Raw genomic sequence first — 18296 nt, 5'->3', positions numbered from 1 at the left:
GACACGACTGAAGCAACTTAGCAGCAGCAGCAGCAGCTGGGTGTTTCTGTGAGGGTGTTTTGGGAAGACTTTAACACTTAAATAGGAAGACTGAGTAAAGCAGTTGAAAGACCTTAGTAAAACAAAAGACTGACCCTCTCCCAAGGTAATGGCTCTAAATCCTTCAAGTTAGGCTTCAGCAGTACAGGAACCAGGAACTTCCAGATGTACAAGTTGGACTTAGAAAAGGCAGAGGAATCAGATATCAAATTGCCAACATCTGTTGGATCATAGAAAGAGCAAGGGAATTCCAAAAAAATATCTACTCTGCTTCATTGACTATATTAAAGCCTCTGACTGTGTGGATCACAACGAACTGTGGAGATTCTTAAAAAGATGGAAATACCAGACCACCTTACCTGTCTCCTGAGAAACCTGTATGTAGGTCAAGAAGCAACAGTCAGAACCAGACATGGAACAACAGACTGGTTCAAAATTGAGAAAGGAGTACGTCAAGGCTGTATATTGTCACCCTACTTATTTAACTTACATGCAGAGGACATCATGCAAAATGCTGGACTGGATGACTCTACAAGATGTAATCAAGATTGCCAGAAGAAACATCAACAACCTCAGATATGCAGATACCACTCTAATGGCAGAAAGTGAAGAGGCACTAAAGAGCCTCTTGATCAGGGTGAAAGAGGAGAGTGAAAAAGCTGGCTTAAAACTCAACATTCAAAAAACTAAGATCACGGCTTCCAGTCCCATTACTTCATGGCAAATAGATGGGGCAAATGTGGAAATAGTAACATATTTTATTTTGGAGGCTCCAAAATCACTGCAGACAGTGACAAAATTAAATGAGGCTTGCTCCTTGGAAAAAAGCAATGACAAACCTAGACAGCATATTAAAAACCAGAGACATCACTTTGCTGACATTAAAGCTATGGTTTTTCTAGTAGTCATGCACAGATGTGAGAGCTGGACCATAAAGAAGGCTGAGCGCTGAAGAACTGATGCTTTTTAACTGTGGTGTTGGAGAAGACTCTTGAGAGTCCCTTGGACAGCAAGGAGATCAAACCAGTCAATCCTAAAGGAAATCAATCCTGAATATTCAGTAGAAGGACTGATGCTGAAGCTGAAGCTCCAATACTTTGGCCACCTGACGCGAAGAGCTAATTCACTGGAAAAAACTCTGATGATAGGAAAGACTGAAGGCAGGAGAAGGTGGTGACAGAGAATGAGATGGTTGGATGGCATCGCCGACTCAATGGACATGAGTGCAAGGAAACTCTGGGAGATAGTGAAGGACAGGGAAGCTCGGTGTGCTGCATTCCATGGGGTCTCAAAGAGTCAGACATGACTTAGTGACTGAACAACAACTCCAAAATAAGAGGGAATTCTTCCAGGCTAATTGCCTTCCAGCTGAGACATGGGAGGGTGGGTGGTGGAGAGAAAACAGATGGAGTTGTTTTTGTTTTTCCTGCTATCACACTTGATCTGATATAGTAGTTCTTACTGGGTGTTGAGACTGAGAGCCTGAGAGAACCATGGGCTCTCATATGTCTTCATTTTGCTAACTGCAGATCTTGGAACTTCTCAGCCTCCATAGTCACATGAGCCAATTCTTTATAATACATCTTGTGTTTGTGTGTGTGTATGTGTGTGTGTGTATACACATACATCCAAATGGTTCTGTTACTCAATAACCCTAAGACTGATTTTGATACCAAAAGTGGGATGCTGCTATAGCCAATACCTAAAATTTGTGGAAGTGGCTTTGGAAATAGATGACAGTTAGAGGCTGAAAGAGTTGAGGTACATACTAGAAAAAGCAAGAAGAGACTGCTGGTAGAAATATGGATGGTAAATGTGACTTTGCTGAGGACTTAAAAAGAAAGGAAGAGAGCTGGAGAGAAAGCTTCTATCAGAGGATATAAAAATTGACTAATCTATAGTACAGAGTTTCTAATGCTGAGCTTTGCATAAGTAGAATAAATTCCATTTGGGCATGGTGTGTAATTCTTTTAAAATATGGAATGTTTTTATCACTTGCACAGGTTCAGGGATCCTTAATTACTTTAAAAATGTACTATATTCAGATTTTGTCCCATCCTGTATCTGCAGTATTTTTCAAAATTCATTCATTTCATATGAGGTGTTAAACTTGTTAGTATAAACTTGTTCATAATATCCCCTTAGTATCCTTTTAAAGTATCAAGAAGACGTAGTAACTTCCCCTTCACTCTTGAATTATTTGTCTTCTTTTTCTCTTGATTAGTCTATGCAGCAATATATAATTTAGTAGCAATATATAATATTCTTTTCAGACATTCAACATTTTCTTGGCAAATTTTTCTGCTAATAAAGTGTTATATTTCACAGATTTTTGTTCTTATTTTCTTTATTCCATTCCTTGCACTCACTTTGCATTTACTTTGTTCTTTTTCTAGCTTTTTAAGTCACTGATCATAGACCTTTTCTAAAAATAAGCACTTAAGGCTATCAATTTCCTTCTAAACTCCTCTTTAGCTGCATCTCACAAATGTTTATTTTGCTGAGATGAATTTGAAAAGATTTAGGTAGTGGCTTGTAAGAGTTGATATTGGTAAGATGCAATTTCTACTTCAAGTTATCTATCAGATGAGATCAGTCGCTCAGTCATGTCCGACTCTTTGTGACCCCATGAATCGCAGCACACCAGGCCTCCATGTCCATCACCAACTCCCGGAGTTCACTCAGACTCAGGTCCATGGAGTCAGTGATGCCATCCAGCCATCTCATCCTCTGTCGTCCCCTTCTCCTCCTGCCCCCAATCCCTCCCAGCATCAGACTCTTTTCCAATGAGTCAACTCTTCGCATGAGGTGGCCAAAGTACTGGAGTTTCAGCTTTAGCATCATTCCTTCCAAAGAAATCCCAGGGCTGATCTCCTTCAGAATGGACTGGTTGGATCTCCTTGCAGTCCAAGGGACTCTCAAGAGTCTTCTCCAACACCACAGGTCAAAAGCATCAATTCTTCGGCGCTCAGCCTTCTTCACAGTCCAACTCTCACATCCATACATGAACACAGGAAAAACCATAGCCTTGACTAGACGGACCTTTGTTGGCAAAGTAATGTCTCTGCTTTTCAATATGCTATCTAGGTTGGTCATAACTTTCCTTCCAAGGAGTAATTGTCTTTTAATTTCATGGCTGCAGTCACCATCTGCAGTGATTTTGGAGCCCACAAAAATAAAGTCTGACACTGTTTCCACTGTTTCCCCATCTATTTCCCATGAAGTGATGGGACCGGATGCCATGATCTTCGTTTTCTGAATGTTGAGCTTTAAGCCAACTTTTTCACTCTCCACTTTTCACTTTCATCAAGAGGCTTTTAAGTTCCTCTTCACTTTCTGCCATAAGGGTGGTGTCATCTGCATACCTGAGGTTATTGATATTTTTCCTGGCAATCTTGATTCCAGCTTGTGTTTCTTCCAGTCCGGCGTTTTTCATGATGTACTCTGCATATAAGTTAAATAAACAGGGTGACAATATACAGCCTTGACGAACTCCTTTTCCTATTTGGAACCAGTCTGTTGTTCCATGTCCAGTTCTAACTGTTGCTTCCTGACCTGCATACAAATTTCTCAAGAGGCAGATCAGGTGGTCTGGTATTCCCATCTCTTTCAGAATTTTCCACATATAGAGTAAAATCTCAAAATAAACACTACCCAGGTTTTCTTTTTTTCTTTCTTTTTGCAAATGAGAAAGTGATCCTAAAATTTAAGTGGAAATGCAGAGGACTATCCAAAGCAATCCTGAAAAAGAAAAAAAGAAAAGGAGAAGACTTACACTACCTGACTTCAAGATTTTCAGTGATCCTACAGTAGCACAGACAGTATGGTTTGGTTTAAGGATAGACATACTAATCAAAGGAATAGAACAGAGAGAGTGTAAAATAAACCCAGTCTTAGCCAGCGATTAGATATTCAACAAAGCAATCCAATGAGAGAAATACAAGACTTTTCAACAAATGGGGCTAGAACCACTGTGTAGCCACATGGGGAAAAAACAACAACAACAACAACAAAACCTTGATTCCTGCCTCACACCATATACAAAAGTTAATTCAAGATGAGCTGTAGATCTAAGTATAAAAGCAGCTATAACTAAACAGCATTTAAAAGAAAATATAGATGGCAAAAAAATTTAAGAAAAGAAAAAGGCTTCCTCGATATTAAAATATCAGAAGTTATTATTAAGAAAATGAACACAAAAGCTTCAGACTGAGAGGATATTTGCAAAATGTACAAATGACAATGGACTGGTATCAAGGATTAATAAAGAATTCATAAAACTCAATAATGAAAAATAACGTGGGTGGTGGGGGGCGGTAAGGAGAGGTGGAATGTATGGAGAGAGTACCATGGAAACAAATACATTACCATATGTAAAATAGATAGCCAATGGGAATTTGTTGTGTGATTCAGGGAACTCAAAATGGAGCACTGTAACAACCTAGAGGGGTGAGATAGGGAGGGAGGTGAGAGGGAGGTTCAAGACAGGGGACATAGGTATATTAATGGCTGATTCATGTTGATGTTTGGCAGAAACCAAGACAATATTGTACAGCAATTATCCTTCAGTTAAAAATAAATAAATTTAATTATAAAAATCAATGCAGAAAAACTGGAAGAAATATTTGAATGTATACTTCACAAAGTATATGATATATATAAAAGATCAAAAAGCACACAGAAGAACTCAACGTCATTAACCATGAGCAAAATGGAAACCCCCTATGAGATAACTCGACATATCCATCACCAAAGATAAAATGAAAACTGTTGGAGAGGATGTGAAGTGACAAGAACTCTCACATGTCTGTTGATCATGGAAATGAGAAACTGTACAACCACTTTGGAAAAGGTCTAGTCATTTCTTATAAAACTACATGTACAGTTACCCTATGACTCAGTGTACTGCACTAAATAGTATCCCACCAAAATGAATGTCAACCTGGAACATATGAATGTGGCCTTATTTCGAAAGAGTCTTTGCACATGTTATCAAGTTAAGATGAGGTTATACTCCAATTAGATTGAGTTTTGATCCAATGACTTCCAAGGAGAGGGAGATCTGGATACACAGACACTTAGACGGAAGAAGGCTGTATAACCACAGAGGCAGAGATTAGTGATGCTGCTATAAGACAAGGAACACTAAGGATTGCCAACAACCACCAGAAGCGAAGAGAGAGGCACAGAATAGACTCCCTTTCAGAACCTCCAGAAAGAACCAACCCCACCAACAAGTTGATTTTGAACTGTGAAAGAATAAATTTCTTTTTTTAAGCTTCTCAGTTTGTGGTAATTAATTAAATCAACCCTAGGAAACTAATTCATCCTAGGTATGTATCCAAAGCAAATGGAAAACAAAAGTTTGTTGAAAGCAAGCAAAAAATTACCATAAGAATATTAACAGCAGCTTTTTCAAAACAACTTAAAACTGGAAGCCATCAACGTGTTTCTCAAGGAGAATGGATAAACAGTCATATATATATATATTCATATGATGGTACATTATTTGATGTTAAAGAAATAACAGACTATTGATGTATGCCACAGCATGGATGACGCTTAAAAAATATATTGAGTGAAAGAAGCCTCCCACAAAAAAGAAAGTATTATATGATTCCGTTTATGCAAAATTGTACAGCAGGCAAAACTAATCTATGGTGAAATAAAATAAAAAAACAGTGGTACCTCTGAGGGGTTTACTGGGATGGGCCACAAGGGAACTATCTGGGTAACAGTAATCTGCATTTTGATAAAGTTTGTGTTATAGAGATGTATGCATTGTTTGAATTCACAGACTAGTATACTTACAATGTTGCATTTCCAGTAAATAAATTCTACCTTAAAAGAAACAAACAACTCTAGTTAATGGTATTCATGCTACCCATTATTCCTGGGGCCAATCAACTTTCATGGTACCCACCAAGCTGAAATGAACTATCAGAAGTTGGCCCTTTTAAAACTGCAGTGTTCAAAGATGCTCAAGTGGACACCCTGGACTTGAGTCTGTAGGTCCCTGCCTGCTCATCACCAGTATGAGCTAACCTAGGAAGAAACTATGTCTTTCCCCTCACCACTTGTTAGATTGTCTTTGCCTGAACCACTTGGTGATCAGATTAGATTAGATCTTAAGACACACTCACACCTGCCAACCACTCAGGGAAAATGATTGTCTGAGGAGAATAAGTAGATGCTAAGGACATGCCAGGAAGACCTCACAAAATGACAGCAATAACCAACTATGAACAGGTCCTCATAAGCTCTTAATCTATCTATGTGGAGAATGCAAGTCTCTTTGCAAGAAGAATAAAGCCTTGCTGCTGCTGCTGCTAAGTCACTTCAGTCGTGTCCGACTCTGTGTGACCCTATAGACGGCAGCCCACCAGGCTCCCCCGTTCCTGGGGTTCTCCAGGCAAGAACACTGGAGTGGGTTGCCATTTCCTTCTTCAATGCATGAAAATGAAAAGTGAAAGTGAAGTCGCTCAGTCGTGTCCTACTCTTAGCGACCCCATGGACTGCAGCCTACCAGGCTCCTCCGCCCATGGGATTTTCCAGGCAAGAGTACTGGAGTGGGGTGCCATTGCCTTCTCCAAAAGCCTTGCTACAGTGAACTTACTCAGATACACTGAGCAACTCAGCTCTCCTCAGAGAAGAACTGCTTGTACTAAACTTCTTACTCCCACCAACTAAGGAGATACTGCTAGATATCTGATAGGATGGCTACAATTAAAAAAAAAAAATAGTGTTAACACCAAATCCTGACACAAATGCAGAAAAACTGGATCACTCAAACACTGCTGATGGGAATATAAAATGGTATAGCCATTCTGGAAATTGAGTATGGCATTTTATTATAAAACTAAACCTATATTTACCATATAGGCCAGCAACTTGCACTTTTGGGCATTTATGCCAGAAACAAAAACCATACATTCACACAAAAACCTACACACAAATGTCCACAGCAACTTTATTCTTAATAGCCAAAAATATAAAGAACTCAAATGTTCTTGAATGGTTTAACAAACTGTAGTATTGATACATTCATACCATGGACTACTACTCAGCAATAAAAGGAATAAAATACTAGTACATACAACAATTTGTATGGATATCAAAAGGAAAAAAAAAAAAACAATCTCCAAAGGTAACATATGATGTGACTTCTTTTATATAACCTTCTTGAAATGACAAAACTATAGAGACAGAACAGATTAGTGGTTGCCAGATGAAGAGAGGGGAAGAGTGAGGGTGTAGACTCTGACTATAAATGGGTAGCAGAAGGGGGATTCTTGTGATGGAACTGTCCTGTATCTTGGAATACAGTGGTAGTTACAGGTATGTACATATATAAAATTTTGAAGAACTAAATAAATATACACATGCATACAAAATGAAGGTAAAACTGATGAAATCTGAATGTCAGTGCATTGTATTAACAGAAATAAAAGGCTGATTTAACAACAAAAATGTATAATTTACTAAATTATAATAAAAGATTAAAAAAGAAAAACACAATGATCAACTGTAAAGATGCCACAAAAAAATGACAAAATCCAACACCCATTCCCAGTAAAAACTCATCAACAAGGAATAGAAAGGAAGCTTGTCAAGTTGATGAAGAGTAGCTATAAAACTTACACTTAGGAGGAAAGCATTCCCCATAAGATCAGGAGCAAGGAAAGGATGTCCCCTTTCACCACCATTTAAATTCATCATTGCACTCATGTTCTCGCCTGTGCAATGAGGCAAGAAAAAGAAATTAAAGACACAAAGAATGGAAAGAAGTGAAGTATACTTACTTACAAATAATTAGTCATTTGTGTAGAAAATCATATAGAACCTACAAAGCTACTAGGATGAAATTTTGCAAGTTTACCAGATACAAGATCAGTATAGATAAATTAATTTTATTTCTATATGCTATCAACAAAAAATTGAAATTTTAAAATACTTTAAATAGCATGAAAAATATGAAACAGAGAGGGATAAATCTGATAAGATGCATAAGACCTTTGTATGAAAAACTGTAAAACAATCCTGACAAATATTAAGTCCCATAAAAATAGAGGGACTGCGTTCATGTACTGGATGACAGAGTATATGATTTACAAGTAAATTCTCCTCAAATTGATGTAGATTCAACTCAATCCTAATCAATATTCCAACAGGCATTTTGTTGAAAATTGTCAAGCTGATTCTAAAATCCATGTGGAAATGCAAAGAATCTAGCACAAGTAAAACGACTTTAAAAAAGAAAAAACATGTGAGGATGTATACTAAGTTCCAGACTTCTTACAAAACTGCAGTAATCAAGACTATGTGGTACTGGCATCAAGATGGATGAAGAGAAGAGTGGGAAAAAATAGAGTTTATATTAGATATAGACCCATACACAATTAACTTACACAAAGGTGCACAGGAAATTCAAAGAAAGGGTTGTCTTTTCAATAAATAGTGCTAGAAAAATAGGATATTTGTATACAAAAGAAGAAAAAAAAAACAAAAATTGTACTTAAATCCAGACCTGGTATCAAGTAAAAAAAATTTACTCAAAATAAGACTTAGATCTAAATGAAAAGTAAAAATTATAAAACTTTTAAAAGGAAAAATATACAAAACTCTTTTTGGCCTTCATTTTGGAAAGATTTCCTAAATAAATCACCAAAAGTGAAATTCATGAAAGAAAAATTGAAACTTGGACTTCACCAAAATTAAGAAATTCTCATTGAAAAACACTACTAAGAAGATAATAGCTCAGTTGGTAAATCATCTGCCTGTAATGCAGGAGACCTGAGTTTGATCCCTGGGTCGAGAAGATCCCCTGGACAAGGAAGTAGAAACCCACTCCAGTATTCCTGCCTGGAGAATCCCATGGACAGAGGAGCCTGGCAGGCTACAGTCCATCGCAGGAGTCGGACACAACTTAGTGACTAAACAACCAACAACAACCAAGAAGATAAAAAGCAAGCCACAAAGAAAATACTTACAAATCAAATAATGGACTTCTATACAGACTATATGAAGAACTTGCAAAATTCAATAAAAACATAAGAAACCAACTTTTCAAATTGGCCAAAGATTTGAGACGACATTTCACCAAAGAAAATATACAGACAGCAAATAAGCACTTGAAAAGACTACCAACATCACAAGTCATTAAGAAAATGTCAGGTAAAACCACATAAGATGCTACTACACGTTATAAAAATGTCTAAAATTAAAATCATAATACCAAGTGTTGACAAATATGTGAAGCATTCGGAACTCACACACTGCTGGTGGGAATGTGAAATAGTGCAGCTACTTGGTGAGTTTCATTAAAAATTAAATATCCCCTGTATCATTCATCCCAGCCACTCCACTCCTGGGTGCTTATCCAAAAGAAATGAAAGCATATGCTTACACAAATACTTTTCATGAATGTTCATATAGTCTTTATTTGTATTCATCAAAACTAAAGACTACTGAAATTTCTTTAGCCCATGAATGGCTAAATAATTGTGATATCTAAATTACTACTCAGCAATCAAAAGAAATGAACTGTTGACACACCCAACATTATGGATAAAATTCAAAATAATTATACTGGGTGAAAGAATTAACATGATTAATTATATGAATTCTAAAAATGCAAACAAATCTATGACAGAAAGCAGTCAGTAGCTACCTGGGTAAGGGAGGGAGGGGGGGACAGGGAAAGGCAGGAGACAGAAATTATAGTAAGGCACAAGGAAACTCTGCAGTGATAGGTATGTTCAGAATTTGGATTATCGTGATGGTTTTATGACTGTGCAGATATCAAAACTTAACAAATTTAACCTTATACCTCCTAGCATAAGGTATCATACCTTATACCATAATAATTTTTCTATTGTATTATAATTATAGTTTAATAATAGTTTTTTTTTTAAAGAAAAAAGCATTGAGTTTGCTATAAAGTATAAGTATAGATATATGGTTGTATTTAGAAGCAAAAATAAATGACAAAAAATAAAATGCCAAGAATGTTGAAAATAAAAGAATGAAAAAAAAAGGCAGAAATTTATCCTTACCTCCCAACATTCACATAAAATTAATTCCACCTGGATTAAAGATCTAAATATTCCCAGAATGTATATTGAATTTCTACAGTTCAATAACAGAAATAGCCCAAATCAAAAGTCGGAACATACCCTGAACAGACAAGTCACAGAAAAGGAAACACCAATGACCAAGTCAACACAAGAAAAGATGCTCATGCTCTCTGGAAAGCAAAATCCCTATGATATTTCACCACAAACCAAAGAGATGGGTGAAAAATGTGAGGATGTGGAACAAGAACTCATCACTGCTGCTGGGAGTGTAATATGGCATTGAATAGCTTCAGAACACATGTGGTATAACCTAATCAGGTTGAGGCTTCCCACACCCATGAACCAGTCTCTGTGCTCCTAGGTATGCATCTTGAGAGAAACCCTTGCATGCATTTCCAAAGAAGAAATAAGAATACACAGCCACATTATTTCATAGACAAAAATTAGAAATAACTCAAATGTCCACAAGAAGAGAAATGATAATTCAACTGCATTAAAATATCCATGTAATGAAATCAATATATAACAAATGTTAAAAGTATAAACTAAACTTGCACATTTTAATATGAATCTCACATATAGCTGGTGAAGGAGGTATACAATATGGTATTATGTGCACAAAAGTTTACCAACATGCAAAAGAATCTCTATATGGTTAAAAGATCCACTGAAAGGATAAAAAAGCTAAGGGCAGTCACAGGCATGCTAATGCACAAGTCGAATTTTTAGAGGCGTAGTGAAGGAGCAGGACACAACCAGGAAAGGTATCGGCTATCACCTGGTCTTATATAATGGTATATTTCTTAGTCTGCAAGCTTCCCTGATAGCTCAATCAGTAAAGAATCTGCCTGCAGTGCAGGAGACCCATGTTCAGTCCCTGGGTCAGGAAGATTCTCTAGAGAAGGAAATGCCAACCCACTTGTTAGAGAAATAAAATAGAAGTAGTCTTGTCCAGGCTTCAGAGGCAAAAGAGCAGAGCGGGCCTCTGACCTTGCTTCTGACCTACCTGGACACTGCCCTGACTGCTGCTGTGGGTGTCAGCTACACCTGCTGTGAGTGTCAGAAGAGAAACACAATAGATGAGCAGATCTTGGAATTTATTAAGCTCCTGGAGGGGCCTGGCCAACCAAGCCCTGACCTTAACAACACTCCAAGTTTTACATGACAAAACAAACAGCATAACATGAAACCAGACCTGCAATTTGCTCACAGATTGATGATGAGCATCCTGTTTGCATCCTGGGATAATAAACGGGAACCCCAAACTGCAATCTTTGAAATCTCACCCACGGAGCAGACACTCTGCCTGGGACCTTTTCCCAACTGGGACTCCAGATGTGCTGTGACATGGGACTTCCTAGCACTGTTTAAGTCTGAATGTTGGTGAAAATCCAAACTGGTGATGTATTCTCTGCTCTCTTTCACTTTTCTTTCAATGTTAGTATATTGAAAGTAAGCCAGATGATTCTCTAATAAATATTTTTATTATTTATTTGCATATAATGCATGGCTTATTTTGTTAACAAATCCTTTGAACCTGAGACAAAAGTGAAAACTTTCAGCAGAACACCACTACAGTATTCTTGACTGGAAAATCCCATGGACAGAGGAGCCTGGTGGGCTACAGTCCATGGGGTCGCAAGAGTCAGACATGACTTAGTGACTAAATCACCACCACCACTTAGGCTGCATGGAAGGCAAACTGGCACTCACTGTGTAATTCTTCACACTCTGTTATAATCTTAAATAACACATCATAAAATAACAAAGTTATGGGAACTTATGGGGTAGAACTGCTACATGAAAACATTACCAGTTTAAAAACAAAAACTGGACAGAATCTAGCAGGGATAGATGACTTAGTCTCAGAGGACAAGTATTATGTTCAAGATCAGGTCAACTAACAAAAGTTCAAGAAGGGAAGATCTTAGAAGTGTTGGACAAGGGACACCAAGTGAGTGGATGTTGCTCTGTTGGGAAGGAAAGAGGGGGTGGCCAGGGAAGCCCTCTCTGGGCTGAGTAGGATGGCATGGAAGGCAGGCCTGAGGAAGAGCTTCCTCCTCAGAAGCTTACAAATGCTCCTCTTTCCTTACCAGCTGAGCACCTCACTGCCCTGATCCTTGTCTGCCTGCTGTTTTCCACTTACCTGCACAAAGGTCCAGAAGACATTCACTCTCCTCTCTCCAGGGCTCGTCTCCTTGTTCCAGTTGTATAATGAGTTTTGGTTTAGGAAAGGCAATTCCTACTCACAGGGGAAAAAAATCAAGGTGACCTTTGGTTAGTGACTTAAGAGGCTATCACAGAATTCAGTCAGGGAATGCAATGACTCAGAAGCAGGTAGGAAAGCCAGGCAGGGGGCATGGATGGGGACAAAGGTTCTCTGAATGCTGAGAAAAGATGACTAAGGGGCGGGAGGAATCCCAGCTCTAAAGGCAGTATATGATTCTCCCCTGTGCTTGAATGAATATAAATACTCTGCCATCTGAAGTAAGATCACTTTATTTTATTTTATTTTATTTTATTTAACTGGACTACATTTATTGTGGTTGGTTATTTTTTTTTATGATATTGTACATGTTTTAATTGAAGTAAGATCACTTTAAAGGAGGGCCTGGCCTTAGAAGGGGCCTAGAAATGCAGTGTCATACCACACAAATACACACACATGCACATCTTCACCATTTCCAACTCTACAGAATCCAGACATTCTCTGAGGTATAGAGAAAATACATGTTTCTTTCTGAGCCAAAAACATGGTGGCTACTCCATTAAATCTTAAGAGGCTTACAGGCAGAGTCTGAGACATGGGACACGTCATCCTTACCCAGCGACACCATATGGCTGTAGTTCTCCAGCATTACATCCCGATACAGGGTCCTCTGAGCAGGACTCAGTAGCTTCCACTCCTTCTGGGTGAAGGCTACAGCCACATCCCTGAAGGCCATTAATGCCTATAACACAAACACATCCTTGCTCACCCAGAAAACATACAGGCTCACCAGTCAACTTAACCTAAGTTACCAACCAGGGCTGAGGCAGCAATAAGGCTGGCATGGAACATCAGGTGAGATCCATAGACCCTGCTTTCAACCAGAATCCTTTGCCATGTATTTAAGACTACTAAACCTCTTCCCACATTGCTGGGGGTCTATTCAGGGGTTCTCTATTCTGTTCTATCAATCTCTAAATCTATGATGCTGTGGAAAACACTGTTTTGATTAATGCAGCTATACCATAGGTCTTGAAATCAGATGGATACTTCCTCCTTTAGTCTTCATTTTAAAAGATTATTTTAGCTATTCTAAGGCATATGCTTTTTCACAAAAAATTTTAGAATAATCTCACCTGTATCTACTAAAAAATGTTTCTGGAATTTGGACAAGATTTGCATTAAAGCTGTATATCAATTTAGGAAGAACCGACATCTTTATCATGTTGACTCTTCAAATCTATGAACATGAGATGAGATGTCTCTCCATTTACCGAGATGTTCTTTGATTTCTTTCAACAGCTATTGTGGTTTTCAGTATACAAATCCACATACGCTTTCTTAAAAAACTGATACCTAAAAATTCTTTTGTTTTTCTTTTTTTAGTGATTTTAATGATACTGTATTTTTAGTTCAGTGACCAATTGTTCATGATACAGAACTGCCAGGATACAGTAATAAACTGTATGCTTATCCTGAATCTGGCAACCTGGTGGAACTCACTAACTCTCGGGGGTTTTTTTTCTCCTAGATTCCTTAAGATTTCCTATGTAGACAATCAGAGAATTTGCATACAGGGGCAGATTTCTTTCCTTATAATCTATATGTATTTTATTTCCTGTTCTTGCCTTACTGTAGAACTTCTAGCACAATAATGAATAAGAGTGGTAAGAACAGACATCCTTGCCTTGTACTTGATATGAGAAGGAAACATAATGTCTCAAAGCATTAAAAATACTGCTCCACAAAGATACCACATCACACTCATTAGGATAGCTATTACCAAAGAAACAGGAAAGAACATTTTGGAGGATGTGGAGAAACTAGAGTATAAATTGGAGTAGGAAATGGCAACCCACTGCAGTATTTCTGCCTGGAAAATTACATGGACAGAGGAGCCAGGCAGGCTACAGTCCATGGGGTCACAAAGAGTTGGACATGACTGAGCACACACACATGGAGAAACTAGAACCTCTATTTATTGTTGTGGGAAAAGTAAATGATGTGGTTTCTGTGGGAAAGAGTTTAGCAGTTCCTCAAAAAGTTAAATATATCAATTTAAACATTTTCAATTTATCATATGATCTAGCAATTTGAATCGTGGGTGTATACCCCCAAAGAATCAAAAGCAAGAATTCAATAGACTCATACACCAATGTCTATAACAGCATTATTCACAATAGCCCAAAGGTGGAAACAACCCTAATGTCAACCAACAGACAAACAGATAAGAAAATGCACTACATATATACACATAACTGTACATAATTCAGCCTTAAAAAACAAAGAAATTCTGATACATGTTAAATCAAGAGATTAGCCCTAAAAACATTATGCTAAGTGAAATAAGCCAGTCACAAATGACAAATATTGTTTGATTCCACTTACAGCAGGTACCTGAAATAGGCAAATTCATGGAGACAAAGTAAAACAGAGGTTACCAGGAGCTGGGAGGGGGAGTGGGCTAGGAACAGGTAGTTATTATATAATGGATAGTTTCATCCTGGGAAGATGAAAAAGTTCTGGAAATGAATGGTGATGACTGCATAATGGTGTGAATAAACAATGCCACTGAACTGGACATTTTTAAATGGTGAAAATTTTATACTAAGTATATGTTTATATTTTAAAAAATAAGAATAATCCTACTTACAGATTTTTTTGTAGATGTCCCTAATCAAGTAAAGGAGTTCCCGTTTCTATCTTAAGGTGTTTTTTACATTTCCCACAAATGTTTATTGTATTCTGCCAAATGACTATAATGCATCAACTGATATAATCACATGCTTTTTCTTCTTTAGCCTGTTAATATGGGGGATTATACTGATTAAGTTACAAATACAGAGCCAGTCTTGTGTCCCTGGAATAAACCATGCTTGATAACGGTGTACAATTATTTCTACATATTGTTGAATTTAATCTGCATAATAATTTAAGGATTTTCATGTCTATATTCATGAGAAATGTTGACCTGTAGTTTTCTTTTTTTCTATTGTTCTTGCCCGATTTTATTACCAGCATAATATCTGCTCCACAAAGTGATTAGGAAGTGTTCCTCCCTATTTTCTGAAAAAAAATCATGTAGCATTTGTGTTTAAGACTCCTTTAAAAATTTGGCAGATTCTGCAGTAAAATCACCTGGGCCTATAAATTTCTTTTGTAGGAGTTTTTAAAATTATAAACTGGACTATCTTTTCTTTTTATCATATTTTTAATTGCAGTATAACTGATACTGCATTATATACCACATTATATTAGTTTCAGGTGTACAACGTGACTTGATCTTTGTAGATATTGCAGAATGATCACTACAATAAGTCTAGTTGACATGCATCACCATACATAGTTACAAAACTCTTTTTCTTGTGATGAGAACTTTTAAGATCTATTCTCTTAGCAACTTTCATATATACAATACAACATAACTAACTGTAGTCACCATGATGTACAGTACATTCCCATGACATTCATTTTATAACTGAAAGTTTATACCTTTTGACCCCCCTTACTCATTTCACCCACCCCCCCCCACCTCCTGCTACCACCAACACCTGTCTGTTCTCTATATTTAACCTTTTCTTCTTTTCTAAAGATATATAACAGCATACAGTATTTGTCTTTCTCTGACTTATTTTCTTTTAGCACGATGCCCCCAAGATCCATCTATGTTGTTGCAAGTGACAAGATTTCTTATGGCTGAAAATAATATTTCATTGTATGTATGTACACATATACATACATTCATACATATATACATATATTCATCAATGGATGTCCATTCACCCATTGATGGACATTTAGATTGTCAACAACTCAGGTTGTTTCTGTGGTTTGGCTAATAATTATAGCCCTGTTCAAATTATATATTCCATATTGGTCGAGTTCAAGTACAATAGTTTATGTTTTTCGAGGGAACCAGTCCCTTTTCATCTAAGTTGCCAAATGTATAGGTGGATATTCTGTTGATGGCTACAGAGTATGTAGTAATAACTTCTGTTTCACTTCTGATACTGGCATTTTGTGCCTACTCCTTTGGTCTTCTTTACAAGTTTTGTCAATTTTATTATTTTCAAAGAATCAGCTCTTTATTTCACTGATATTTCTCTATTCTTTTTATTTCCAATTTCATTGATTTCTGCCTTTATCACTATTATTTCCTTCTATTTGCTCCTCTGAGTTTATTTTGCTCTCACTTTTCTAAGTTCTTGAGGCAGAAGCCTAGATTCAGTTCAGTTCAGTCACTCAGTCGTGTCCAACTCTTTGCGACCCCATGAACTGCAGCATGCCAGGCCTCCCTGTCTATCACCAACTGCTGGAGTTTACCCAAACTCATATCCATTGAGTTGGTGATGCCATCTAACCATCTCATCCTCTGTTGTCCCCTTCTCCTCCTGCTTTCAATCCTTCCCAGCATCAGGGTCTTTTCAAACGAGTCAGCTCTTCGTATCAGGTGACCAAAATACTGGAGTTTCAGCTTCAGCATCAGTCCTTCCAATGAACACCTAGGACTCATCTCCTTTAGGACAGACTGGTTGGATCTCCTTGCAGTCCAAGGGATTCTCAAGAGTCTTCTCCAACACCACAGTTCAAAGCATCAATTCTTCAGTGCTCAGCTTTCTTTATAGTCCAACTTTCACATCCATACATGACCACTTGAAAAACCATAGCCTTGACTAAATGGACCTTTGTTGACAAAGTAATGTCTCTGATTTTTAATATGCTAACTAGGTTGGTCATAACTTTCCTTCCAAGGAGTAAGCATCTTATAATTTAATTGCTGCAGTCACCATCTGCAGTGATTTTGGAGCCCAGAAAAATAAAGTCAGCCACCGTTTCCTCATCTATTTGCCATGAAGTGATGGGACCAGATGCCATGATCTTAGTTTTCTGAATGTTGAGCTTTAAGCCAACTTTTGCACTCTCCTCTTTCACTTTCATCAAGAGGCTCTTTAGTTCTTCTTTGCTTTCTGCCATAAGGGTGGTGTTATATGCATATCTGAAGTTATTGATATTTCTCCCGGCAATCTTGATTCCAGCTCGTGCTTCCTCTAGGTGAGTGATCACATCATCGTGATTATCTGGGTCGTGAAGATCTTTTTTGTACAGTTTTTCTGTGTATTCTTGCCACCTCTTCTTAATATCTTCTGCTTCTGTTAGGTCCATACCATTTCTGTCCTTTATCGAGCCCATCTTTGCATGAAATGTTCCCTTGGTATCTCTAATTTTCTTGAAGAGATCTCTAGTCTTTCCCATTCTATTGTTTTCCTCTATTTCTTTGCATTGATTGCTGAGGAAGGCTTTCTTATCTTGTCTTGCTATTCTTTGGAACTCTGCATTCAAATGGGTATATCTTTCCTTTTCTCCTTTGCTCTTCGCTTCTCTTCTTTTCAAAGCTATTTGTAAGCCTCCTCAGACAGCCATTTTGAAGCCTAGATTACTGACTTGAGATTTCCTGTTTTCTCACATATACATTTAATGCTACAAGTTTTTCTCTCATGACTGCTTTAGCTGCATCCCACATACTTTGATATCTCATATTTTCCTTTTCATTCACTTTTATGCATGTTTTGATTTCTCCTGGGACATCATTTTTGGTGAACAGATTATTTAGAAGTCTGTTATTTTCTAAGTGTTTATAGAGATTTTTCTGTTAACTTTCTCTTATTGATGTCAAATTTGATTCCATTGTGGTCAAACAACATATTTCGTTCAACTTAAATTTTTAAAAATTTCTTAAGGTAATCAAATTATTGTGTCTTATGTGTTGTTTTGAACCCAGAAAATGTCTATGTTGGTACAGTCATCCCTCAGCACCCATGGAGAAGTGGTTCCAGAACCCCCCTCAAAATCTACAGATGCCCAAGTCCCCTATATAAAACAGCATGGTATTTGCATGTAACCTACACACATCCTCCTATATACTTAAAGTCATCTCTAGATTACTTATAATGCTTAACACAATGTCAATGCTA

The 18296-nt window shown here is 37.5% G+C and overlaps 1 protein-coding gene across 9 annotated transcripts in view; it reads right to left on the bottom strand.

Annotated features, from left to right (window-relative positions):
- The window catches only part of ZNF169 (zinc finger protein 169), a 97429-nt gene that overhangs the window by 6541 nt on the left and 72592 nt on the right, over nt 1-18296 (bottom strand). For all 9 annotated transcript variants that reach the window (XM_025282086.3, XM_006067976.4, XM_044940315.2 and 6 more), the window contains 2 exons: nt 12940-13066; nt 12262-12357 (listed from right to left, as the gene is read on the bottom strand). In XM_025282086.3, the coding sequence (XP_025137871.1) occupies nt 12262-12357; nt 12940-13066 (223 nt within the window). The remainder of the gene's footprint in view (nt 1-12261; nt 12358-12939; nt 13067-18296) is intronic.

This window comes from Bubalus bubalis, chromosome 3 (assembly GCF_019923935.1).
Source record: "Bubalus bubalis isolate 160015118507 breed Murrah chromosome 3, NDDB_SH_1, whole genome shotgun sequence".
Classification (NCBI taxonomy): Eukaryota; Metazoa; Chordata; class Mammalia; order Artiodactyla; family Bovidae; genus Bubalus; species Bubalus bubalis.
Note: the sequence above shows the minus strand (reverse complement) of the source record. Positions and strands in the feature narration are given on the sequence as shown.